The sequence below is a fragment of the Semicossyphus pulcher genome, unplaced genomic scaffold, assembly GCF_022749685.1.
Source record: "Semicossyphus pulcher isolate SPU_LCO1_2020_fin unplaced genomic scaffold, fSemPul1.0.p SCAF_27, whole genome shotgun sequence".
In the NCBI taxonomy this organism is placed as follows: Eukaryota; Metazoa; Chordata; class Actinopteri; order Labriformes; family Labridae; genus Semicossyphus; species Semicossyphus pulcher.
In genome coordinates, this window is record NW_027211701.1 from 1,977,501 (window position 1) to 2,004,531 (window position 27,031).

General features: G+C 42.9%; 1 protein-coding gene across 1 annotated transcript in view; it reads right to left on the minus strand.

The window, feature by feature from the left end:
• Positions 1–27,031, minus strand: part of vegfc (vascular endothelial growth factor c) — a 51,684-nt gene that overhangs the window by 15,265 nt on the left and 9,388 nt on the right. Inside the window, exons 2-3 of the mRNA XM_069677036.1 lie at positions 10,971–11,211; positions 10,563–10,753 (exon numbers count right to left, since the gene is read on the minus strand). Of these exons, the coding sequence (XP_069533137.1) occupies positions 10,563–10,753; positions 10,971–11,211 (432 nt within the window). The remainder of the gene's footprint in view (positions 1–10,562; positions 10,754–10,970; positions 11,212–27,031) is intronic.

Sequence of the window (27,031 nt, forward strand, 5' to 3'; positions counted from 1 at the left end):
GCATTGCTCTGTGTAAAGACGTCAGGTCAGACAAAGTTAAAAAACAATTGTGACATTTTGCACCTTTGGCTTTATTTTATTTAATAAAGCTACTAGCTGCTTTCTATCAGGGCACCTTCTCATCCAGCAGTCTGCTTGTTTTGTGTTTCTGCCTCTTAGTGTCCACAAATCAATTAACTCCATTTAACAAGCATGTCAAAATAAAATCTATTTCACATTGATGTTGTGAAACTCCCAGAGCTCACTTCAGCATCAGAACGTTTTGGTCCATCTCGAAAAGCCACTATTTCACACACTCTGTGAACAAAGACCCTCCAACAAGGACCCTCCACTTGGACTTCAACCTGCAGCTCAACTCACTGGGAAAACAGCACCGTTACACCGAGTGCTGAGAATGCGAAGGACCGAACAAAAGCAGTAACAAGGAGCTGGGCTTTAGTTTCACATGGCACTGATGAAGAGTCTTACACAAGACTGCTGCAGAGAAAAGAGGAGAGAGCCCGAGAGACTCTTCATTCAATCGCACAGTTTACAACATGAATAGAAACTAATTAGTCTCAATGACTCCCATTCAAGAGCGTTAAACTGCTTCAACTGTCTCTGCTCCTCTCATCCTAATGAGGACATCGTTAAAGCTGACCTCAGTCTCTCTGACCTGGTGACACGCACACACGCACGCACGCACGCACACACACACGCACGCACGCACGCACGCACGCACGCACGCACGCACGCACGCACGCACACACACACACACACACACACACACACACACAGAAAGAGAGCACTATTAGATCACGGCGACCACCACTGGGTTGAAAAGTTCACCTGCACGCATTTCTTAAATGTGTTGCTGCAAACTACTTTATTCTTTTACTTCCTGGTCTGTTGTTTTTCTCACCAATGGACGCCACACTGCTCGAGTGTCTTTCAACAAAGTTCTGACCACGAAATGTTGATGCCGCTTTGTCCTCCACCTCTGGGCAAAGTAAAAAGTACTAGTTGAGATATTATGAAACATAACTGATCCTTGCAGAGACGTTAGTATGTTGCAGCAACGAGCTGTCAAACTGCATGACACACGGGCAAAGGGTTGATTACTGAGCCTGTGCAAGCTGTGATCCTGGCTCTCCTCCAGTGTAGTGGGATATGTGGTGATGCTTCTGTTAGCACATTCACAGCTGCACTGCAGGTATATTACACCTGATGTCAGGCCGAACATTGTGTATTACTGATCTGTGTCATGCATTCACTTCGTACAAGAAAAATGTCTTTATGTCATGCTTTTCTTTGCCTTCGGTGGGGGGCTGGGGGGGTCGTATATGCAGCAAAGGGCGAGGGAATCAATCCATTGCCGCCGCAGCCACAACTTTTATCACCCAGGGCTGCACGATTCTGACTTTGTGACAACTGTTTGTTCTCTGATAATTATTGCAGTTGAAAAACAATTCAGGGAATTTTACCAGACAAGTTTATTTTCTTCAAACAAAACAAAATCCCTCTCCTACTTCTGTTACACTTGGTGAGAGAAGAGAGTTCAGGAGGAGCGACACGTTTCTTTACAGAATAAATGCAGACTTGTGGGCTGCAGCTGTGTTACTTGCACAGTATGTCATCATACCATGTCATATCATTGTGTTTGAGGGGCGCTGGTTTAGCTAAGTTGGTAGAGCAGGCGCCCCATGTACAGAGGCTACAGTCCTCATCGCATTGATCGCAGGTTCGACTCCCGGTCTGCCAATCCATTTGGTGCATGTCATCCCACACTGTCTCCTCCCCACATTTCCTGTCTCTCTTCAGCTGTCCTATAAAGTAAAGGCAAAAGCCTAAGAAAATAATTTTAAAGAAAAAAAGTATTATCAAGTAAGTTTAATCAGCGTTATCACCTCGGTGACAATAACTTTTGGAAAGGAAAGCTCCCCGAATCTAACTTCCTGTCGGCACACACAACCTCACGCCGTGTGTGTGCTGCAGGTGTAGCCGCTAAAAAAAACACTCCACGGCACGTCTGCTCCGTGAACGGGTCCATTTATGTGGCCACAACGTTGACCAGCGCCGGGGTTAGGTGCCGCTGAGAACGGGAATACACTCACTGAAAAGCCACCACGTGCAACTGCCCGTCTGCCTCGATCAGCCCACCGACATGCTCTGTGACAGCAGCAGCAGCGTCGCGTGCTTCTTTACAGTCTGCAGGCAGGTGACACACAGACTCAGCGGCCAGTTCACTCTGCGCTCAGGTGATATCTGTAAATAAGTCGTGGGAAACCATGAACCCGTTTTCCTTTTGCACCGAGCAAAACTAAAGTAGCAGCTTGATGTGTTTCAGTTCACTTGCCTCATAATTGCACGTTGCAATTGTGCTTGTTAAACGAATATATCGTTCAGCCCTCGCCTACACAAGTATCAGCCCCTCCACCAGGGTTCCCCATGAGGGAATTTTTGTTGGATCCATTCAAGATTTTCTTTTTTTTTAATCAATGACCGATACCCAACACAGGCATCAAACCAACCAACAAACAAACAGACACAAAACGAGGCGTCGACCAACATATATGTACTTACACCCAGTAACACTTTACTATGACTGCATGGTTCAGATATAAATGGACCTTTAAACATTTTAGACCTTATACTCTCAGATGTTAATTAACACATTTGTCCCTGCTGGAGTTGTCAGTTGGAAATGACACGTCAGATTAGCAGCCATTCTTTTTCATCATGTGTATGTTACAGTCTTTATCAACAGATCTGTATTTATATGCTGAATTAACCACAACAAAACATGTTGCTCTTTGCAGAAGCCTGATTTTGTTTAACTTCAACAATGTAGTTAAGGGTGCTTTATATTGTTTCTGCTGTCACGCTGTACAAGGAGCTCGTGGTGCTCATCGCCAACAAGCCAAGTTTGCTTATCTCTGTCATTTGTGTTCATTATGCTCATTATAGATTGTAGATTGTATGCAACTCTTTCTCCTGTTTTTTAAGTTATAAAGTAAAGTTATTCTAGTTAAATTATTTGTTGTGTATGTATTGGTATAGTTTACATAATGGGTTATCCTTGGAGAAGCTTGAATGTGCTGACTTAATCTCATGTCAGGGTGTCTGATATTTGTGGTGTACGAATGGAAATGTGTCCAAATACTGGTGCCAAAGGGATGTTTAGAAGTTCATCAAAAACATAAGAAATAAATTGTCTTGGGAACATGAATGTTCACATGAAGTTTCTTTGCCATTTGCTCATTTGCTGTGGTCATTAGATATCTTGCTGTGGAAGGACGGTACCATTGCTGGGCCTCACAGTCGAGCAAAAAAAAGAATGCATAAAATAAAGCATTAAAGGTAACACAGCCAACAGTGACAAAACCACAGCACACTTAAGAGTGAAAGAAGGACTAACCCCCAAACATCTGCAGAGTGAAGAGCGACAACAGGTGTTGAACTAACCAGAGGACCAGCAGACAGACATAAACGCTTACAGATACTTACAGCCAGTCAAACAGTAAATTATGCAGTTAAGCAAAACTTCTATTACCTGCTAAGTGTCGAAACCTCTCAGCGCCTGCCAGCTGCTTGGAGGCGCTGCCAAAATAAATCAGCACAATGAGACGTTCAGGATGACGACACAAACCGCAGACGGCTGTTAAAGAAAGAGACACGTTTGACTTCTCACCTTCCCACACGTCCACTCAGAGACAAATTATGTCCAATCACTTTCAAAAAGTCATTAGAATTCAGCTGGACTCTAAATTATCTCTCGGGTCGGCCATAATTTCAATGATTTACTATGTCGTGTATGTAAATCTCCAAACACTGGCGAGCGGTCAGACACTGCAGCCAAAAACAGCAGTTAGGAAAAACTATCAGAGGGAAAGACGGCTCTTGTGAAACCTCAAACAGACTGCGGCTCAGCACACAGCGTAACCTTGGCCTCCTTTCTTCTTACCTAAACCAAAGGGTGACGCGCAGCGTGAAGTTTCATGACTCTGTGGTCCAATAACCTTTCAAACTGCATCGTCCCAGTTTCAAAACACACAACGAGGCGTCTGTTTAGTCTGTTTTAACTGACTGTTTGAAGATGATTGCTTTTCCACAGAGAGTGGTGTGTCCTCTCTGCGGAGGACAAAACAACATCACAAAAGCCTGTTCAAACACCCTGACCATCTAAAGCTGATTCATGTAGGGTGACCACATTTCAAAGCTGGACACTGGTGTACTGCACAGTCACGCATATGCATGCACATGCAGATGTGTGTCCTTATGCCGATTAAATCTGAACTCTTTTTTCAGTGCTTGGTACACTTCAAGCGTACAGCACCACGGACGCCATGTTTTTGGGTACTTAAAATTGGAAGGAGAGCTCAGTAGAAGAACTCTCTCCAGTATGATAGATAACGTTAACGCACAGGGTCTTTGTGGTAAACATGACGTAACATGACGTTGACCCGTAAGCTAACAGCAGGTGTGACACATTGATTGATTGACACATTTACCGTGTTGAATTCAGACGTGTGGTGCATTGCTTACTTTCGATAACTCCACGAAACAGCTGAAAACAAGTATATTGTTTACAACATACTTTAAATACGGTGAAAACAAATATCAGTCGGTACTCTGGAACAATCCCGGACACTGTCGATTAATGTAAAGAGAAACAGCTACTAGCTCCTCAACAACCACCTCAGTCCTGACAGTCAGACTGAACCATGAATCATAGTCAGCCATCAGCTAATAAATGAACGTTGAAAACAACTTGGCTGTTATGTTAGTCTCATGTTAGTTGCACTATTATACATGATGAACACACATATGAATAATGTAATACACTTTTCAACAGATTGTAATTCAGTGTTAGAATAACCTCGAGATCAAGTTAAAGTTACTGGGCCAATTTACACTGGTAATATTGTAGCATATGTTCTCAAATGTAAATAATGTGCGTTAGCATATAAATAAAATGATTACTGAACTGCTTTGTTAATCAATAACTGGCCACCAATGAGAAGAGAATGAAGATGCCTCTATTTCTCCAATTATCTCCGCTTTGGTCTCCACCAATTTCAAGAAAATTAGCAAGGTCCTACCTTAACCACATCCCCACAAACGACATCAAAAGTCATTTGATTTGATGATATCGGTTCCATACTTTCACACTTATAATTATATCTGTACCTTTGTTTCTGTCTTAATCATTTCTGTCATGTTAAAGTTTATTTTGAGTCTCAGTGCTTTTCTGAGGGTCTCTGTCCCGTCACAAAGATGTGTGTCAAAATGTTTGAATTTGTAAAGGACTTTGTCTGGATAATAATGTACATCTACAGCTAAATTCACAGTTTATATTGGTCACCCACTGCTAGTGTTAAGGTAACGCGTTAAAAGTAATCTGTAACTGGAGATAAATTACCGTATGTCTCTTTTCCTTTTGTCGCCACAAAAAACAGAAACTCCCTGAAGCTCTGTTTCTGTTTCTCTCCTCCTTCTTGGCAGGTCGCTGCGTACCAGCAGAAGGTGAACACAGCTGTGTCAGTGCGCATGTGTAGCTAGCTAATTCAGCTAGCGAGCTGTCAGGGAGGACAGCGTTTACTTTGTGGAAATATTCACATGATTCTGAATGTTTGGGTGAAAGGGACAAGAACAACATGACGGTGAGATGAAAGCTGTGTCTGGAGGAGAAGTGCTCGACTTCAAACGTGAAGAAGCATCTGCAGCTAAACACAGCTCCACAACACTGGTGGGACTAAGAGCCTGTGTTGTATTGTTGTAATTGAAACAGCTGTGCCTAATACTGTATGCTTCTGCCCAGTTCACTGTCAGACTGTTAGCATTGTAAAGAGCTGTAAAGGTTATACTGCGTCTGTCATTCCTGTTATGAGGCTGCAGAGTTACAGATAATGGGCCGTAAACGAGGCGACGCAGAGACGGTAGAGTTGATACATTCAAGGGTAGACATGCAGCAGGCTACACGTCATCCTGACAATATAACACACATCTGTAAGCTGAAAAGGGGGTTCATTTTTGGTGAGGCGAAAGTAATCTTAAGATTTTACTGTTAGCCTGCCTGTACCTAAAACTTCCAAGTCCACCCAAACAACAACTATGGGTCATCCTGTTGCTTAAAGTGGCCAGAAATAAAAACAACCACCGCAGTGACTTCATATTATCACAGCTTTTATTTTACACCTCTGAGGTTATAATAAACACCAAACAATAAGGATGTATTTTCATGTTATGGGGCCGCTAATGTCAGCTGCTAATTAACACAGGATCAGAGTCTTACTATCATTAGTACTTCTCTGTTCTGCTGCTTGCGTAGTGTTGACGCACTCACACAAGTTTATGCACCAAAATACATCTGCACATATAGTTCTACAAACACACACGCAGACAGACACAGACAGACATCGAGGCCTCAGCAGACTTCCTGCTCTGATTAAAATCAACAAAGGAGCAGTCTGCACTCCAGCTCATTAAGGTAACACTTATAGGAAATGAATAAAGCAGCTGAGCTCAAACAATAAGCTATCACACAAGACACGAGCCACTTTATTAACAACAGGCTGAAAATGAACTAGAGAGAGTTTCCTCTGAGTCAGTGTGCAGCTGCGGGTGATGGAGGTACGTACGTGATCAAACAGTACATCATATCACAGGAGCTGCTGCTTAAACTGACTGTGATTTAAAACTGCAGCAGGCAGTCATGATGTCATTTTATCAGGGGCAGGTACATTTTTTTTCCACAGTTTGGAAAAAAACTATAACAGCCACAATGTTAACTTTGCGTTTGTGTTCATGAAGATCCGGTGGTAGAGGTACAGTTTTGGCAGCTAATGATTCGGTGGTTGCCTGCAAAACGCGCTCTGTCTGATCGGGCCCTTACCTGACTGAAAATGTACCTAAGTAAAAGTAAAACGTAGCTCACTTAAAAGCACTCAAAAATAAAAGTTGCTTAGTTACTTTCCCACCGCGCAGATTTTTTTAATGAACGCATGTTTCCATGGTTACCTCACACATGCATCCTATACAAATGAAATAACATGAAACTTTGTTATTTTGAAACCTGGGCCCTGTGTTAACATGTTTTAGTGTCAAAATAACGAGAGATGGACCTTTTGTCAAAGAGTAAGATCCTTTGTTTAACCAGAAACAGCAGTTATATCGCTGTCTTCTTGGCCACCAGACTCCATTGACAAAAACAGTAATTTTACCTCACAGAACACAGTTGCTGATGGTCTACTGCTGCCTCGATCGGTTGGTTTGTTTGTGTTATTGTGCGAAGATTTAAAGGTGTAGTTCGGTTTCAAACTAATGTGTTACGACGTGTAACGAGGCAGCGGTAAAAAAGGTCAAATTAAAAACTCTCTTCAGTCTGTGTTAAAGGTGATGTTTCCTCTGAACTCTCTTCTGTCTTGGTTCACTCGCATTGTGCGTCGGGCCCGGGTAGTCGCAGCTCTCCTTCTTCACTTCGGAGTCTGTGAAAATCAGCTGACACCGCTGTTTTGTCGTGATGCACGACACTTTGATCTGATCGGCCTGTTTTTGAAGCGAGGCATTTGATTGCCGTCTGGTCCAAGTCAGTTTTTCTCTCTCGCTCGTAATATCCGTAGATGCATGTCTTACTCAGTAATGGAGGGATGTACAAATTCAGCGAATTACTTGACTTCATTTAAAACATACTTAAGTAAAAGTAAAATTACGGACTTTGAAAAAAGTACATGAAAAAGCTACTCAGTTACAGTAACGCGAGCACTTGTATTTCGTCACTTCCAGCTCTGGTGTTTGGGGTCCTGTTCCTGTTTTATGAGCCCGGACATTGTGTATCTGTGTTTGGAAGGATCCTCTGTCCTCACTGTGTGCTCATGTTCTGCACTCAGCTCCTCATCCAGCTGCAGGAGGACGTCACACTGAGCGATCATCCTCTGAAGAAAGTGGAGCACTTAATGTACACCAGGGTAAACATTACTGCTCATCCAAGACCTCAACAGCCACATGCCGCTCACATGCCTCAGCTGCCTCATGCACGACGTCACCAGCTTCTGTCGGAGGTTTGTAGTTTTCGGAACGCAGCAGCTGAACCATGAAGCAGATCTTTGTTTATGTGCGCTGGATCGCAGCTCTGTCTGCTGCCTTATTCCCCCCCCAAAAGAACAGTTTCCATCTGTTTCTTCAACGTGTTTTCACAGTCCTGTTAATCTAAGCTTTATGTCCCCAGCGTCATATTAGGCTTTTCTCTTTGCAGAAATGTATAAATGGAAGAAACACAACATTTTATGACGGTTTAAAATAATTCAAACAATTTAATAACATACTTTTTCATGTCATGGTGTTTCAGTGCCCATAAATGTCTGTTTTTATGAGGATTATGTTAAATGGAAATCCGTCTTTGGAAACAGTGTTTACATGTGTGTAAGATGATCGTACGCCATGAAGTATTTAAACTGGGAATCGAGCCATAAACCATTAGAGAGGACAGCTTCTCTTAATGCTGCGCTGCCTAAGCAACAGTTTGTTACCAGGATTTAATTCAGTACGCATGTGTCTCATCACCATACGTCTTTCTCTGCAGTCCGTAGAAATCACTTAGTGGTTTGGATCTGTTCCAAACATAACCACACATCCACCATTCGGATCACATAATTCCTCTTTAAGTATTCCAGCACACAGGGGATGTCCCTCTCTGACAGGATGGAGGTAATGAAATACACCGGTACCTTCGTGGAGGATCATTTGGAAATTCAAAATAGAAATCAAATATTTGAGGTTCTGGAGAAAGGCTTCGTTTTCATGAGACAAGTTCATCATGAAAATAAACTATGCTACCTTCAGCCTTGTCTCGTATTCTGGATCTACCAATGACTTTATAAAAAGGTGGGTGGAGCGTCTCCATCTGCTCTCATTGTACAAAATTTAAGCCAAAATACCCCCCGTAACGGGCGCTGCCATCTTGCGCTGGCATCGTGTTTTTGGAGCCAGAGTTGTGCAGTAGAGATCAGCGGGTGGAGCCGATGTAGCCACTTCCGCTAACCCAAACACACACTTAACACGCTGGTGTGTTTCACAGCAGAACAGCTTCTTGTGTTGGTCTGAAGCAGATATTCACGCTTATGACTGTACCTCTACTCTGCAGCTTGGGAACTAGAATCTGTGGGCAGGGACGTGGATTTCAGGGAAGGCAAGTGTTCTGATTTCCTTTTAAGTAAGTAAGAGTAATACTGACCAATCACGTATCAGCAGGCTGCGGCGTTTGCAGGAAAAACGGTCCGTGTGAAGAGCAAAAGCAGGCGGAACTTTGATGACATCCCGGCTCCCATCAGCGTGATCTGACGACGATTTAGCTTCTTATAAATCTCTAAACAGACATCTGCATGCTAACAGCTAACCGCTAACAATCTGTTCGAGAGCTAAAATTTAACTTGAGATGAATTCCCCTGACGCTGGGTCACGAAACTCGTTCAGCCATCAGATTTCCCGACTTCTTCGAATGCATCAGATTGATCTGACCTCCGTTCAACAAACGAGCATTTTAAAAGTTTTCATCTCCTCTTGAGGCCAGACCTGACGAAGCTGGAATTTTTACTTCTTACAAATCTGCATCGTGACGTTGAAAGGTCCGACCCATTAATAACAAGTAGGTCACCAGCAAACGGTTTCTCTTTCTGTAACAATGCAGCACGCGGAAAAGGAAGTCGTGACGGGAAGTCGTTTATCGCTTACAGCGCGGCACGTTCACCGCTGTCCCCAGAGGCTACATCGTCTCTGACTGTATAAGATGGGACAGTCAAGTCAACAGAGCTGTCAATCACGAGGTCACACCCCCTTTTTATAGCATCAAATTACTAATTAAAAGTAAACTTGTCTGACAAATGAACACTTCCTTTTTCAAGGTTCCAGTATTCGCTATGTTTGTGTCTTTGAAAGCCCAAAACAGAATCAGCTGCTGAAAGACACATACAGTACATATATTCACTTTACAAGGCAAACAGACTGGCCCTGCAGGACGACTGGAGAGCATGACTGAGTTTTACTGTTAACCCAAGCAGACTCACTGTGGGCTGAAGTAACACAGCAGATCATCATAAACTCTACTGCGTTAGTGCTCTCAGTCAGGGTCCACTTGATTTATTGACACTGTATGAAAACCTTCAAATTAACTTTTAATTGATTTATTATCTCACAGCGACGTATAAAAAGCTCCTTTTGGGCCAGTTAAAACAAACACCAGTCATTTATGATACCGCCGTGAGCAGGGCAGACGCAGGAAGAGCCCCCAACTGAGAGAGACACCATGACCACACACACACACACACACACAGACACACACACAGACCACATACAAAGCCAATTTAAAAGCACGGCATGCTCATAACTCTTTCTCTGAGCTACAGTTGTTGCTTACAGTGTTCATATAAGAACAGTTTTTAATAAACTCTTTCAGGCAGAACTACAATGACCAGACCACAGTGCTCCAAGTGTTTCCACATCAACTCTCCCTCATACGAGATCCATATCTGAGCCTGTCATAATAAGAGCAGGAGTGAAAGGAGGACGTGAAAGGAGGACGTGCTCACCGTCTTGCTGAGGTAACCAGTGGAGATATTCCGGCACTGTTTGTCCTCAGAGTGGCAGCATCCTCCACATCTGTAGACGGACACACATGGTGGTTTATAGAAGATGTTGGTGGGAGCGCCGAACTCCCTGCCCACGTCGACACACACTTCCCTGGGCATGCACTGAGTCTTCCTCCACTCCGACTCTATACCTGCACACACACACAGAGTAAGACCAACACACGGCCATGCAAGAAGTCTTTGTTTTCACGCACATACCAGTCTGTCAATGCACCACAGTGGCTACATAACCTTTAGACAACGGTTATTATATCCCTTGGTCTCTAGTGCTGCTCTGACTGACTTGACAAAATGTTTCAACACATTTGTGTCTAAAAGATAAAGTACTGAAACAAAGCGTGAACATACTTTTCAGGAGGTCCAGGTTGAGGTAGGCAGCAGCGAACGTGGGCTCCTCTGTGTCAGCCGGCGGCCTCATTCTGCGAGGCTGAGGCCTCTGGGAGAGTTTGGAGGCCGAGGAGGCGGCAGCAGAAAGTTTGGATCTGCACTTCAGAGCGGCCCAGTACGAAGGGTAGATGAGACTCATCAGTTCATCCACGCTGGAGGCTGAACGCAGCTTCTGCTCCATGTCTGGCTTTGGTGGAGAGTCCTGAAAGAGACAAGAGACACCGTCACTGAGATTATGGTTTATTATTGCTCGACTGACTGGTCAGGTCGCAGCAGTACCTGAAGAACATGTCACACAGTCACAAACGAGGCACAATATTGGCTTTTAAGTCCCAGAGTCAAGTCCTAACTTTAGACCCAAATCTAAATCTGGAGTCTGGATTTAATGCAAACAAGTCCCCAGTATATAAATCAACAAGTCCAGAGTTAAGTCTGGAGTGAAGAGCAGCAAGTCTGTGGTAATGCCTGGACTTACCACAAACAACATCCAAGTCAAGTCCTTAGTAAAGACCAACATGTCTCGAGTCAAGTCCATGTCCTAAACTCTGTTTCAAGTCCTTAACGAGTCATTATGTTCCCTTCACAAGCAGGACAGTGCGCGTGTTTTTTTGAGAGAGAGACATGCTGTAACTGTGTTGAGGACAGGCAGGTGTGCTGACGTGAAGTCGAGCTGTGCGTCAGGAATGTTCAGTATGAGCTGCAGTTCCTCGAAAGCCAAGCTGAGCTCTTCATGTGTTTATCAACAGCTGAGTTTAGTGACACTGAGGTTAACCCCCCCGATATAACATAACAGACAGCTACGACGGGCCGCACAGAGGAGAAACATCCAGCATTGATAATGAACACTGATGAGTCGATTAGCTGCATGCAGTCCCTCCAGGACAAATTCACACAAATTCAAACAATCAGCGCAACTTTCAGTTTGACCAGTCGTTCCTCTGTGATCTGTCTTTCATGAGCGTCCAATAACAGAGCCTGTATGGAGACTCTCTTCAGTGATTCCATAATAATAAATCCAACACTCACATATCTTCTTGTGATCACTGATCATGTTTCTGTGCTGAAAGCTGTTAGTCGTCCACATAGTCACTTCCTGATGCCTTGTGTTGAGTCGGTTGACCAATCGACCAATTATAGAAGGATTTGTCTCAGTCGCTCAAAGTGGATGCATAACACAGAGAAAAAATAGTCTTACCTTAAATCCCACCTTAAATGCAACTTTTTCAAAAAGCTGCAGTGAAATCCGACGATCACAGAAAAAGCTGTGAAATCCTGGAGGGACTGAATTAAGGGAATTCTTCATCAGTAAATGGACAGCAGTCTTAAGTCTTCCGCCGATTCAAATCAATTCTCATTTGAATGACCCAGTATCGATTCATAAATCCTGAGATCGATCTTTAAAAATATGTAAAAATGTGTCTGATCACTCACATTTCTGAGCACTCCTGAACGCAGCACGACTCAGCGCATCCCCCCTGAAACACGACAGTGAGGGGGAGACATGCCCGGACTTGTTTACTGCAGCTACTACAGAAACATCAGTGATCGCCGACCGAGTCTTTTTATCGTGTGTGCATCCATGAATATGTAAGTTAGTTTTGCACTGATGTTTATGTTTCTCTCTGTTAGCGTCGGCTTTGGCCGCGAGTGTATTTTCGGCGTGATGTTATACAGTATGCCTTTCCCCATAACTCTCGTGTGGCTTTGTACTTCACGCTATGAGATCTCGTGGACAAATCTTGCGTGAGCTGAAGCCCAGTTGGTTTAATCAAAACCTTGAACCAGATGTTCAGACTGAAAATCTGAGCCTGTAAAAAAAAGTTCAGAAGCTGTCTTATTCATAAAACTGTTAATATTGTGTTTACTGCTGTGTGTTGGTCATATTAAATAGAAAGTACAGGATGTAACTTCTTTGGGGTCAATTCTTATTGTACACATTAAAGATTTTGATAATGCACCAGGTTAGAGGTGCACTGATATTGTAAGTGAAATACCCTCACACAAATCGATATCGAATTAGATCAGAAATCGAATCGAATCGGGACCTTGTGAATCAGAATCTAATCGAATTGAGAAATCCATATCAATACCCAGCCCTACTGTCATTCAGTGATCATGGCCAGTAAACTTATAAACACAGCAATCTGAGGTAATACATGACAAGTGTCATATCGCCGTAGGCTGCAGGTGAAACACCGAACATTATTCAACAGTGTTGTGACCAAGTCATCTTTGCTCAAGTCCCAAGCATGTCTCCAGTCATTTTTTCTTGGGCAAGTCAAGTCAAGCCACAGGTTATGTCAAGTCAAGGGAGTCGAATCTTTAGTTAAGGCAAGTCAGGTCCCGAGTCAAGTCACTCTTTTTCCACCTCAGATCCAGCACTCTTACCTGTAGTATCCGGTCTTTATAAAGAGAAAAGACAAGGTGTTAGCAGCCCGTCTAATAATGATATTATTGGCCAGTTTATATAACCTGTTCAAAAAGTATGACAGTGAATTGTATCTGTGTTATCTTGGCACAGACGCAGCCATGAAGATGGTCTGCTCTGAGGCCGTATTGAGTAGTAACGAGTACGACTGATGAGGCTTCTCTTTGGGGGCTTTGATGTTGCCATAGCGAGGAGTTTGACTGACAGCAAGCTTTTTGAGACGTACAATCATGACTCCCAGTTTGCGCTGCGTACATACTTGATAGACAGAAACTTGACGATTTTATCATTTTATATTTAACAGCTAACATTCAAACTAATGAACACAAGTCACCCGAGTCATCATGCCCCAAGTCAAGTCAAGTCTCAGGTCATTAACTTGCAAGTCCAAGTCGAGTCTCAAGTCATCAAAACAGTGACTCAAGTCAACTTGAGTCCAAGACACCAAGTCTCAAGTCCACATCTCATGCACAGTGCACTAGAGGTGACATCCAACTCAAACCATATCTGCAACAACAAACAGGACTGAGCCTGCCTGGACCCAGCGTGATGTCTGAGGGTTCTTCTGAGAAGTGTATATTTATGGAACACTCCTTTACACACATGAAGCATTTAAGTGCAGCGTGACTTGCTATTGGACACTGGCATTAGATTTCTCCAAGTGGGTTAGTCACCAAATCTGACCATCAGTGAGTTACCTGTCAGTCTGCTCGACTTCATGTTTACTCCTGTTGGTTTGTAGGTAAAAAGTCAGCGTGAATACAAACAAAACTAAAAGACAAGGCCAAAATTCTTCACTGGACCTTTACTGTGACAGGCTAGTTTTTTATTTGGTTTTGAATGTTCTAAATCATTAAAACCATTCGACACAAGACGAGGCAAAAGTCTAAAACCAGGTCGGCCACCTGTTCAAACACACCGAATAAAAAGGTCAACTGATAGACGCTCATGTTTCAGGCACTGAGCAACAGCCCCTACATTTAAAAAGGTGAAAAAACAAGGCACTCACAGGTGCAAATACAAGATCATGGCCATTAATGGCTTTGCAGCTGTACATAAAGGTGCTTATTATCATAAGGAAACATTAACTCACAAAGACAAAGGAGCAGTGCACACAAATCCACAACACCCAAGGTGCCAAACCTCAAACACCAGAAGCCCCGAAATTTGGTGGCAACAATTTTAGAGGGAAACATTTAAACTCTACATGTGACAACATTACATTGGTTTTAAATCGTGTGAACACGTGCCACATGGCGCCTGAGCAGAAAAAGAAAAAAAAAGATGTTTAAATTTGTAATCTGACGTGATCTCATCATCATGTCTGGTCAACTTGTGCAGGAATAAAACTAGTAACAATGTTTTCTGGCCGCAGGCTGATGGGCAATGGTTAATGTCAAACTGTGAAACTGTTGGTCTGCTTTTCTTCCATCCCTCCTGCTTGCTGGAAACATTCAGTCATCTGTTTGGACGTGCACATCTGAGACTGTTCAGCAAATGGATATAACTGACTTTACAACAGTGTGTAAACCAGTGCAAAATAATAATTAATAATAATGACAGAGAACATTAACAAGCCTCGATACCGTCTGATATTTAGACTCGACTCACAATACAACTAATTCTTCTTCTCTGACGGATGTATGAGAGTGTTTGTGAATGTTATCTCACTTCCTGTCCTTCGGCACCACATAGATGGATAGATGCCATTGTGCTATTTATGATAAACAGCAACTTAACATCCACACATTGACTCTGACGGGAACACACACACACACACACACACACACACACACACACGGACAGGCCTTTGTATTAGAGGCCAGTCAAACAGAGTGAAGCAGCCCATTGTATTTTCCTGCCTGTGTGAGTGTACAGACTATTACACACACACACACAGACACACACACACACACACACACACAGTTCCTTCTAGAAACAATGTGTTTATTTATGTCTGTTTCTGTATGCATATGCATGTTTGCTGTATGTGCTATATATGTATATGTCCTGTCTGGGCTTCTTCCCTCTCGTTCGTGTGTGTGTGTGTGTGTGTGTGTGTGTGTGTGTGTGTGTGTGTTTGTCTCGATTTCCCCTGATTCTGTGTTTCTTCTTGTATGTCTAAAAGGGTGTTCACACACACACACACACACACACACACACACACACACACACACACACACTGTCCCTTTACGTGAGAAAAAAGCGTTGGTCTGCCGTCACATCAACTCAAAGAAGCCGAAACAAACAATAGAGAATGAAGCGGCTGTAAAAAGGACCTGAGGTCACCTGACGCCTGTTTCTGTTCTACTGATGTGTCCTGGATGTTTAAAGGTTTGAATGGGTCTCACTGTTTCAGAGCACCAACCCTGCTGACAGCAGAAGACTGATCAAGACATTAGAATATGGTTTGCTGAATATTAAAGCAACACTTTCAGTCCCTTTTGTGCTTCAATCCAGCTCATGTACAAAGTTAGCATCAGCTGTCTTTGGGAGTTGGGTGGATAGGGTGTCTCTGTGCAGCGTCTCTGTTCTGGATGTCTGACGTGACGCTGGAGGACGGGGAGCAGCTCGTTCTTCCTCTCGGCCTTCACACACTCATCATGCTGCACTTTGTTCTTTCAGCTGCTTCAACAAGTTAGTCGTGTTGCTTTGCGGCGCAGACGCAGGTTTCATGACCTCTTTGATGATTATTGTTTCTTCTTAACATCACTCGCCCTGAACCTGAAACGCCTCCAAACAAGTGATGGCGAGCCGTTTCAGGGGACCAGCTCTTCGTCTTCTGTTGCAGACATGTGACTTTAGTCTCTCTGACCGTCTCTGTTGTTTACTCTTCCTCTCTAAACTTCTGCTGAGAGGTAGGCGCTCATCACATGGCATGCCAGCTCCCCCAAAAGTGAAGCCCAAACCTCTCCATCGCCCCCTGGAGAAGTGGCTGTTAGTTGAGGGAGCGCTTGATTTGATGTGCAGCAGAGTTTTCTACGGGCGGAGCATTTTAAACGTAAATATCGCCGTCAGTCATGTTTATTTAAACGAGGGCGACAAAATTATGATCGGGATTAATATTCGATTAATTGTTCAGCTCTAAACTGAATCATGTAGACCCTTGTAACTGTCATGTCTGCACCTTAGTTAGGCTACGTTTTTTGTTCCCTCATGTATCATGTCTCGTATTTCCTGTTTTATTTTGAAGGTCACTCACCCTTGTCTCTGTTTCAGGTCTGTGTCCTGTCCCTTCCCCCATCGTGTGTCTAATGTATCGTTCGGCAGTTCGTTGTACCTTGTCGTCACGTTCCAGCATTCTCTCAGCATTCTGATTCACGTAAGCCTTGACCTCGTTTTCTGACCTGCCTCTTGCCTCATGATTTTGACACTGTTGCCTTGTTGGATTGATTACCTGTGTACCGAACAAATCTGCTTCTGAGTCGAGACGTGCAGTTGAGTCCTCCTTTCTCTGGTTCGAGTTCTTGACAGTAATACACAGAAATTATACAGGAATTTCCGTTAATCAACAGCCACCAAACACATTAGCACCATTAATAATTTAGAGCAGCAGACAGGAACAGGCTGGATATGAGTGTAAACAGATGAAAAGTAAGACAGCTGTCAGACGGCTGCACACATGTCGGACAGCTCAGGTGGGTTTTGTGATTCTGAGCCTCCCTAAAGTTTGAAACCAGAGAGCGTCGCTCTGCAGCGTGATGTCAGCCGCTGACACTCATCCTCTCCGTCCCGGGGCTCGAAGTCTGACGTCCGTCTGAGCTGCTCAACCACACAGACTTTATCTCGCTGTGAAAAGACCCGGAACACAAATCCCCCGAGTTCTGTCGCTGCTGAAGATTTGTAGCTGCTCACAAATCCAAACTCAACTGTCAAGCTGTCAAACGTGGAACTACATTAGAGCCAACTGTTTGTAGGGTTCAGGTTGTCTTAAATATCCAGATCTGTTAAGTTAAGGACTCCACAGCTAACGAGGCCTCCAGACAACTTCAACATCTCTCTGTGTTCCATCTACCACCTTCCAGACTGCAGCTCACAGTCTTAGTGAGACGCTTTAAGTTTCTCCTTTCTCATTGAGATGGTTCAGTCTTTAAGATGATTTATATTTGATCATGTGCAACACATTATCACTCCCAACTAGTCCAATACAGCCGCTTGGTCGGTGGCCATCAGCTGTACGTAGCCTTCCAGCATCATTTCTGGATGCTGTCCGCAGCTTATTGTTGGATCTTGCATCAAGGTCAGGTGATGTTGGGGGACAATGGACGTGTCAAACTAACTCTGGACTTTTATCAGAGAGACCGGGAATTATTTAGGAGACACAATGGTCCCTGCTGGAGTCGGAGATGCCAGGGAAACAAGAGCAAAAGTTGAACAGAACTCATAAATCCTCCTTCTTCCATGAAGTGACCGCTGTAGCAACATTCTCCTTCCCCGTGAGACTCGAAAGTCTGACTGTAAAGTTATAATGACTTCGTTTAAATGCACTAAATATTCAGATTTGAGCCTTTAAAATAAAAAAGACAGTAAGCCAACTAAGCTGTTCACATGGCTAATATCCTGTTAACATGCAACCGTAAAACTGTGATTTACTCAGCAACAAATACTGTGCAAGGTTTGTTACGTGGTGTCTGCACCACAGAGGAACACGACCAGTTTTTCATCACCTGAAATTCAATCACAGAGTTGCCTTTGACTTTATTTAAGTATGTATTTATATATTATATCATTTATTTATTTATATATTACTAGTTTTTTAGTTGAATGATGTTTGAAGTTGAAAATACACTTTTTTTTTAAAGTAAAAAGTGAAATAAAAGGTTGCTGTTCTAAAGTCAGCCAGTAATCGTTTTCAATAATCGTGATCTCAGTCATTGATCAAAATAATCATGATTATGGTTTTTGCTATAATCGAGCTGCCCTTGTTCCTGAACATAATTAACATGTATGTCAGTGCTATGTTAACACGAAGCATGGTCTTCAAACAGGGAGTGTTACAACGATGAAAAACGTGTAAATATAAAGATCAACCATCAACTTGTATGCTCATGTTTCCTGTTGTTTCCTCCCCTGTTCACGCTTTCCTCTCAGACACTGACAGAAAGAAGAAGAAAGACTTGAGCACTCGGAAAGCGATCAAATGAATTATTATAACAGAGATTTCTGCAGGAAAACAATTGTTGAAACGGTGAAACTCATCTCAGTTCCCTGATTGGAGTCTGCACCGACACTACGTCAACGAACATAGAAGAAAAGACAAAAGAAAGATTGACTCCTCACGCTAACATCCAGCAAAGAGGAAGCAGAGAAACGTTGTTGAGTTTTACACACAGATGGTAAAACACTCAGCAGACGTGGAAAAAGACCTGTCAGACACTCAAACACACGGCACATCAAAGAAGTAACATGATATACTTTTTAGGACGTTATACAAGCCAAGGAGGACACGGGAACAAAATCAATGTCATGTTGTATGCAGCTCACAGACATGATGATGTTACTGTAGCTTTAATCTGTTAATTATATTATTGATTAACGCCTACCAAACATTAGAAGACTATTAAAAGCCTGACACCTTCTCACATCTGAAGACATTTCAGTCTCAGACTCGAAGATTTTACAAAGACAACATTTCCAGAAGCCTTCATCAGGGAGTCAAACTGTTGTTTGATCCCAGAGTGTGATTTAAAGTCAAACACGACCTGTTGCAGCTTGTTCTGCAGAAAGAGGAAAAACAACTATTGTCTACAGCTTTAAAGGCTGCTCAGTGAGGAAGATCATATTCTCTAAGTCTGTTAAGTCTCACTGGTAAACATACAACAAAAAACCCTGTCCAGCACCGGTTTACAACTTGCTGTCATTGTTCCCTGTGTAGCTCCTTTTCAGGCCATTGTAGGACCATTACTCTGACAACAGATGCTAAAACGGTAAACTGAAAGTGTGAGCGCAGTCCGGCAGCAGCAGAGTAGCAGGAATGGTTTTGCAGGACAGCTGGACGGCCGTGTAACAAACAGGCAGACAGACAAAACTTTCTGAACCACATGAGAGATAAATACTGTTTCCCATCAACCATCCATCTGAACACACGAGTATCAAACAGAGTAAAAATGTAAAAATGTCTGGTGCAATCACAAACACTGATATTGTTTAATAACTGATTGGGAAATTTTCACACGTCCTGTCACATCTTTATTCAGATCTCTTGTGTTCATAAATAGCAGAAACACATCTTTGTGTTCAGAGACAGAAAAACAAACATTAAAAGCCAAAGTCGTTCAGACACAGAGAATGTACCAGAGACACCCTGTTTGATGCTCATGGATATTATTGTGTGTGTGTGTGTGTGTGTGTGTGTGTACAGACGAGTGTGTGTGTTTACTTCTGCATGTTGCAGAAACGTGAAAACAGTAACCAAACAAACCGCGAGCCTGGTGGTCTCACCGAGCGGCAGCAGTTTGTGTTTCCTTCTTTTCTCTGCGTGTGTGTGTAAGAGTTAAAAATTCATCATGGCTGCGTGTTTGTTTAACAGTGCAGTGTTTAAATGTGTGTCTTCCCTGGCACAAAAACACACACTCACACACAGACGGTTTACACCGGGTCGGACATGTGAAACCGCAGCATGCTGCGTCGAAGGACAACAGCCCTGATGTCACCCTCCGCTGCGTGACGTGTTTACAGCCTGAAACTGCTTCAGACTTTAAATATCTCACGACCGTAAACAGAGCGACTCCAGCCGTCAGTCACAAGTGATTATGGAGGCTGGAAGGAGCACCACACTCCTCCAGCTCGTCTCTCACATGCAGAGAGAGGTGACGGCTGGATTTATAATAGATTAGTGTGAATAATGATGACGGAAACATTTATGATCACTGATCTGACCTTCCTACAGCTCCACAGATATAACACTCACTGCAGCCATGTTTTCATTAATCATTTTCTGCCTCATTAACATTTTTATGTTGAAATAACGTGAACATGAGATAAGTTAGAACTATATTAATCCTGAAAGAAGTTCTAATGCCAGATTGCTTCAAGGTACAGCACAAAAATATAAGTGAAATACAAAATATCAGGGGACCTTTGACTTTATTTTATTTATTTATATATTATATCATTTATTTATTTATATATTACTAGTTTTTTTGTTGAATAATGTTTGAAGTTGAAAATACACTTTCTTTTTAAAGTAAAAAGTGAAATAAAAGGTTGCTGTTCTAAAGTCAGCCAGTAATCGTTTTCAATAATCGTGATCTCAGTCATTGATCAAAATAATCGTGATCATGGTTTTTGCTATAATCGAGCAGCCCTTGTTCCTGAATAATGTCTCCATCACGCTGTAGTTTACTAAAATGTTTGTCAGTCCCTCTTCACCTGTTGTCCCAAATAACCTGGACTCCTGAACGCCTCTTTGTTGTTTTTCATTATGATCTTAAAATATACTTCCCTGTTACATCTATAAAATGCAAAGAGGTCATGAAACCTGCGTCTGCGCCGCAAAGCGACACGGCTAACTTGTTGAAGCAGCTGAAAAAACAGCACAAAGTGCAGCATGATGAGAGTGTGAAGGCCGAGAGGAAGAACGAGCTGAAACAGAGACACCCTATCCACTCTCTAAGACACACTGAAATTACCCATGATGCACCACATTCAGGTAAAGAAGCTTGATGCAAAATGTATGAGACTGAATGCAGCACAGAATGGAACTGAAAGTGTTTCTCTGTTTATTTAAATGTGAAAGGACAATAAAAAATGTCCCTAAAATAAATAATAATCGTGATTAATAATCACAATCTCAATACTGAAAAAAATAATCGTGATCATCATTTTGGCTATAATCGTGCAGCCCCGGGAGGACAGGTAAGAGACCGAGATCTGAAGATCTGAGTCTTTGACAAAGAAGTGTGTGGAGCTTCTTTATTTAGAGGTAAGGCCTTTCTGTAGAAACCCGCACACACACCCCCCCCACACACACACACACAAACACACACATGTGTGCCATGGCAACGCTGTCAGCTTCAATCACATTTCAACTTTAACTGCCTATTGATTCAAACTTTTTTTGTGTGCAGAACTGAGTGTTAAACCAGCTGTCCACACACACACACACACACACACACACACACACACACACAAAGAGAGAGAGAAAACATCTGTAAATCCTTCCAAAGATATTAAAAAAAAATCTATATTTAAGCCATTGTATGAAATGGCAGAGAGCAAGGTGCACTTTGGGAAACCGTAAATCAGAATAACAGAGAAGTGAGAAAAATGATTCGATTAGAAAATTAGATTGTTTCAGATTAGATCAAATACAATTAGATTGGACATGCAGTCTGAACAATGGTCGTGTGTAAATTGAGTTAAAAGGAAGTCTCATTTGTGAACAAAGGAACAGTTTAAATAAAGATTCATGCAAAGGTGAACGATCTGGATGGAGAACGACTTGCAGAGGAAGGATGGAAACTGTAAGAAGAGTTTGTCTGCAAATCAGATAAAACCCTGAAATACACCAGTTTGACTTGTTTTCTTCAGAGTGGAGCAGACAGGAATGAGATCGTTTTCAGTGTCAGGCCCAATAAGCGACATGAAAAACATACACTATTTCATGCTAAAATAAAGTCAAAGATAACTGAGCTACAGAGCATTATTTGGTGAGGTTTTTAAAGATGTGTAACTGCAGCAAAGTGTGTAATCACTGTCCTTTTCTTCCTCACAGCTCTGATTATGCCTCTTCTTATGATGGGATAAGACCTACGGAGCAGGCGCTGGCTGAAACACAAAGCAGTGAGTCAGAGTCTGGACTGATTCCAACACTCAGTGCTGGGATGATTAAATTACTGTCAGGTGACATAATCCGGCTTTTCTTTGGCTGATGTGACTGTTACCTCAAACTGCCACAAAGATTAGGAGCATGGCTGCTAACAAGGTAGCAAAGAGGTTTACAGTGAGTCTTCCTAACAGCACCAAACAGCAGCCTTTGTTATCGTTGTGATCTTTGACTGCACGTGCAATAACGTGTTTACAACCGCAACAACCTCTTTAACGCACCGAACAAACCAAAACATTACACCTGATTCTTTTCAGACGTGTTGACGACAGTTGCGGGTTACACCCTCTGAAGCTGCGAGAGAAAGAAAATTCACACATATTTAGAAATTAAAGGCCCACACGAAAAGATGTTTAAAATCTTAACAGATGTGTAAAATGTGAGAGAGCCCACACGAGGACAGATGATGACAGATTCAACAGTTTTGTTCCCAAACAGCACACCACTAACAGACCAACAACCAGAGTCCGACTCTCACAGCTGGAAATCTCACTAAATCTCTGGCGCTCAAACGAGACTTTAGAGTAAACAAACATGGCGGACGACGGGCAGGAAGAATTGCAGAATTCAGGAAGAAAAAAGAACAAACTGTGGATGAAGTGGTGGAGACGGCGTGAACACGGGGCTGGACATGTTACTTTATGCTTCACGTTTCCATGGCTGCGGTTGTTGTGCTTCCTTCTTCAGTCAGCTTGCTTCCTGATTGGCTGTTGTTTGGTTCCACGTGACGATCCACAGAGAGCGTGCTTGGCTGTCCTCAGGGTTCCCCCCACACACAACAGGATATCGGATTATAAATACTGAACATGTTTAATATTTGAAATCGGAGCGGCCACAACGTTCTTCCGAGCAGCTCAGGGGAAGTAAAATCACTCTGAGCGTCTCTCACACCACAGGAACATCTGGAGAAATCATCTTTAGAGCCATCAAACAATCAGGACTGCGTTCACTTTTGTCTGAAGGGGGAATCAGGCCCAAAATCAGCTTGATTATGTCTGGACCCCCCTTAACTCTAGTAGTATTCAGCCATGCATATACTTCACAGCAGTATTACTATGGCGTCGAGGCATTGAGAAATGGCATTAAAAACTATACTGCCAAGTTTAGTTTCAAAGATAATGTTTTTTCGTTTGAACATCCACATCTAATACCTCTTTCCCACCGAAATTAGCGCGTTGACGCAGGTTTGTCAGACCCAGGAAGACCCGCTTATAGATGCCGAATGTCTCTTTTCCCATTGCCAGTGAAGTATACTCCTGTCGGTCTCTTTTCTGCTGTGTCACCGTCTGATGTCATAAACGTGCTGGAGACAGGGTTAGTAACCAGTGAAGATGTTACGGTGGTTAGGTCTTAATTGTATCTATCACTCATTCAGTCTGTTATCAAACTCGGCGCCGACAAATTTGGAACGATGTTCGAGCGCTGCTCGGACGGAGATGGGCGGATCTGTTGCTGCATAGCCTAGTGCCGGAAAGGGGGTGGAGATTAACGTGTCGACACGGGTTTTGTGTTCCCATCAATGCTGGTCGGAGCCGAGGCGATAATTACCCGGGTCTACTGCAGGGTCTGAATGCAGATCGTAACCTTTCCATAAAGCAAAAAAGCCGACTGTTATCAGGTTTTTTGACCCGTGTGGGAAAGCGGCTCAGAAGTGCTAACCATAAAAGAGTGAAGCAGTCCTTATTATCTCCTTCCAACAACAACATGTGAGTTATAGAGAAAACTTTTGATAAAGAAGCTTTTAGCTTTTATTGTAAATTACACATCAACACTGTTGTAAGATAAAACAAACTGAGGAGTTAGTATAATTATTAAATATATAAGTGCTGTGGTTAAATAAGGCAAAGGCATGAGAGCTCCACCGTGTCTTCACTTCTGCATGTTCTCAGCAGAGAGAGCCTCTTGGCCTCTCAGCTGTGACAATCTCACTTCATTATGCATTCTATCCTCATTGACCCTCCTTCACCCTTCATTCAGTCCCATTAACGGCTCCCCCCACCTCCCATTCAGCCCCTCACCGCCTCAAACGCAGTGTGTCAACTGGTGAGGTCTGCAGGTCAGTCTTTGGAGGGTCTGACACCGGCTGGTTAACCTTCAGATGTCAAAACAGCCTGAATGAGGCCTCACATACGCAGAGTTCAAAGGGCATCAGGAGTCAAAAAGTCCTGCATTAATACGGCTCAGTCGAAGTGAGTCCCCGAGCACTGACTCAGAGGATTCAAGGTTGTTTAAGGAAAATAAAAGTGTTCAGTTTAAATAAGTTTGGGTTCTCTTTTGTGCACATGTGGAAGTCGATCTTTAAGGAATTTTTATTTCTACTTTTCTCAGAACAATTTCCACTGATAACATTTTACAGCGCAATGATTTCCTCAAATGCAGACAGATGGAATAAGTGGAGGTGGATCAATGGAATATATGGAATGATAAAAAGAAAGAGAAAGGGAGAAGAGAAGGGATGGAAAGGAAAGAGGACTATGCAATGACAGAAGTTAAAATTCAAGAACATTATGACGTTTACTTTGGGATTATTGTAACAGACACGTGGCTGCGACGACACTTTTGTTCTGCTCTCTAAAGAAACATTAATGATGCCGGACCAGGTGTTCACTGAATAGTGGACTCTTACAGGGTGAAACATAGCTTCAACAGTCTTTCTTGATTGCCGCTTACAGTGTGGAGTGGTTTCTATAGCCGCTTTCCTACTGGTCAAAAAACTCACTAACACCCGCTAACACTCGGCTTTTTAGCTTAGTGGGAAAAGTTACTGTCGGCATTCAGACCCGGGTCAAATGACTGCAGTAGACTCGGGTAATTATCGCCTCGGATCCGATCGGCATTGATGGGAACACAAAACACGGGTCGACACGCTAATCTCCGCCCCCTTTCCGGCGCGATGCGATGCTCCGCCTGTAACTTCTGCGACTCCTCGTAATCTCAGCTACAAATTCCGCCCGTCTCCGTCTGAGCAGCGCTCAATTATCGTTCCAGATTTGTCGGCGCTGAATTTGATAAACAGACTGAATTAGTAATAGATACAATAAAGACCTAACCACCGTAACATCTTCACTGTTCACTAACCCTGTCTCCGGCGCATTTGTGACATCAGATGGTGACGCGGCAGAAAACAGACCAACAGGAGGATAGTTCACTGACAATGGGAAAAGAGACAATCGCCATTTATAAGCGTTTCTTCCTGGGTCTGAAAAACCTGCGTCAACGCGCTAATTTCGGTGGGAAAGTGGTATCTGTAAGGGGAGGTTTTTCTGAGAAAATACAAAGGATGTGTGCCACTTGCCACTCTTCAGCTTCCCTCCAGAGCCTTGAGCTAAGATAATCTATGAAATGAAACAGAGTCTGCAAATGTCAACAAACCAATGTTACCTATGAAAACACAACAACATGTTTCCTATATTGAACCTTAGCAGGTTCCATTCATGCTGTGACCTTTGCGTGTGTTTTTTAGCTAACATTAGCTTGCTTCACAAAGACAAAAGAGCTAGTTAGCTAACTTGGCAAACTGTCTTAAGTTTGCTTGAGCTCATTCATCTAGACTCCCAGATGGTTTGTCTGGTGAGTTTGCTAGCTGTCCATTTGCAAATTGCTTCAACAACTTACGTTACGAAGCAACCAACACCAAATCCAACACGCAGATTTCTTTCACCAAGAGACTTTGGTCTCTTAGAATCAATGTTTAGAGCAAATACGTGGCTGGATGCAATTAGACTTTGGCATCAGGAGAAGAAAAATGATTGCTCCGCTTCATTCCAGAGTTATAGAGACAAAAAAAGTTCGTCACTTGGTTTAACTAGATTCAGATTTGCTTCAGAAGACACTCTTAGGCAAAAACTAAATCAGCATTTAATCCTCTCAAACAAAAAGCAACAATCACAGGTTTCTTCTTAACACCTTCATCTCTAGCAGAGTGGACTACTGTAATGGTTTCTGGTCTGGTCTTCCCAAAAAGACGACCAAACAATTTCAGCCCATTAAGAACACGACGGCCAGAGTTCTAACAAGAACCAAGAGAACAGAGAACTGAGCCCACGACTCATGTTCTTAACTCTTCACACTGGCTTCCGGTTTCTCACAGAACAGATTTTTAAGCGCAGCTGTAAGTTTGTAAATCAATCAGTAATTTCAAACCCAAATACATTTCTACTCTCCTTTATTCATATAAACCAAGTGTGGCCCTCTGATCTTTAGGAAGCATCTAGCTGGTATTTCCTTCTTTACCCGTCACCGGCAGCGTTCATGCTTTTATGTAAATCTGTTCTTCTGAACCTGCAGCTTTAAGGCAGCCAAACAGATGATCTACAGAAGCTCCCTGTGTCTCCACATCTTTGAATCTGAAAGACTTTTTACTGTTTTTACAGTGATATTTACAGAGGACAAGGTCGGTATTTGAGCCGATGGACACTCAGGCGGAGCAGCGAGACTGAGCTGGACGGTCCGCAGAGAAATCACAGAAAAATTCCTGAGAAATGATTGCTAATTACACACCACATTCCTCTGCAGACTCCAGGGGGTTGAGAAATATGGGCGAGAGATACAGAGAGAGAGAGAGAGAGAGAGAAGGGGTGAAGAATAAACAGAAACCAAGAGATGAGTGATCATGTGGTGACAGGTCAGGATGAGGCTGAAGAAAGAGAGAACTGATATTGTTCTATTCTTGGTCCTCTTCATCATGATGTAGTAAGAGTGATGGAGCAACATAACCCCAGTGAGTCCAAGAGAGAGAGACATTAAGACTTGGTGAGACAGCGAGAG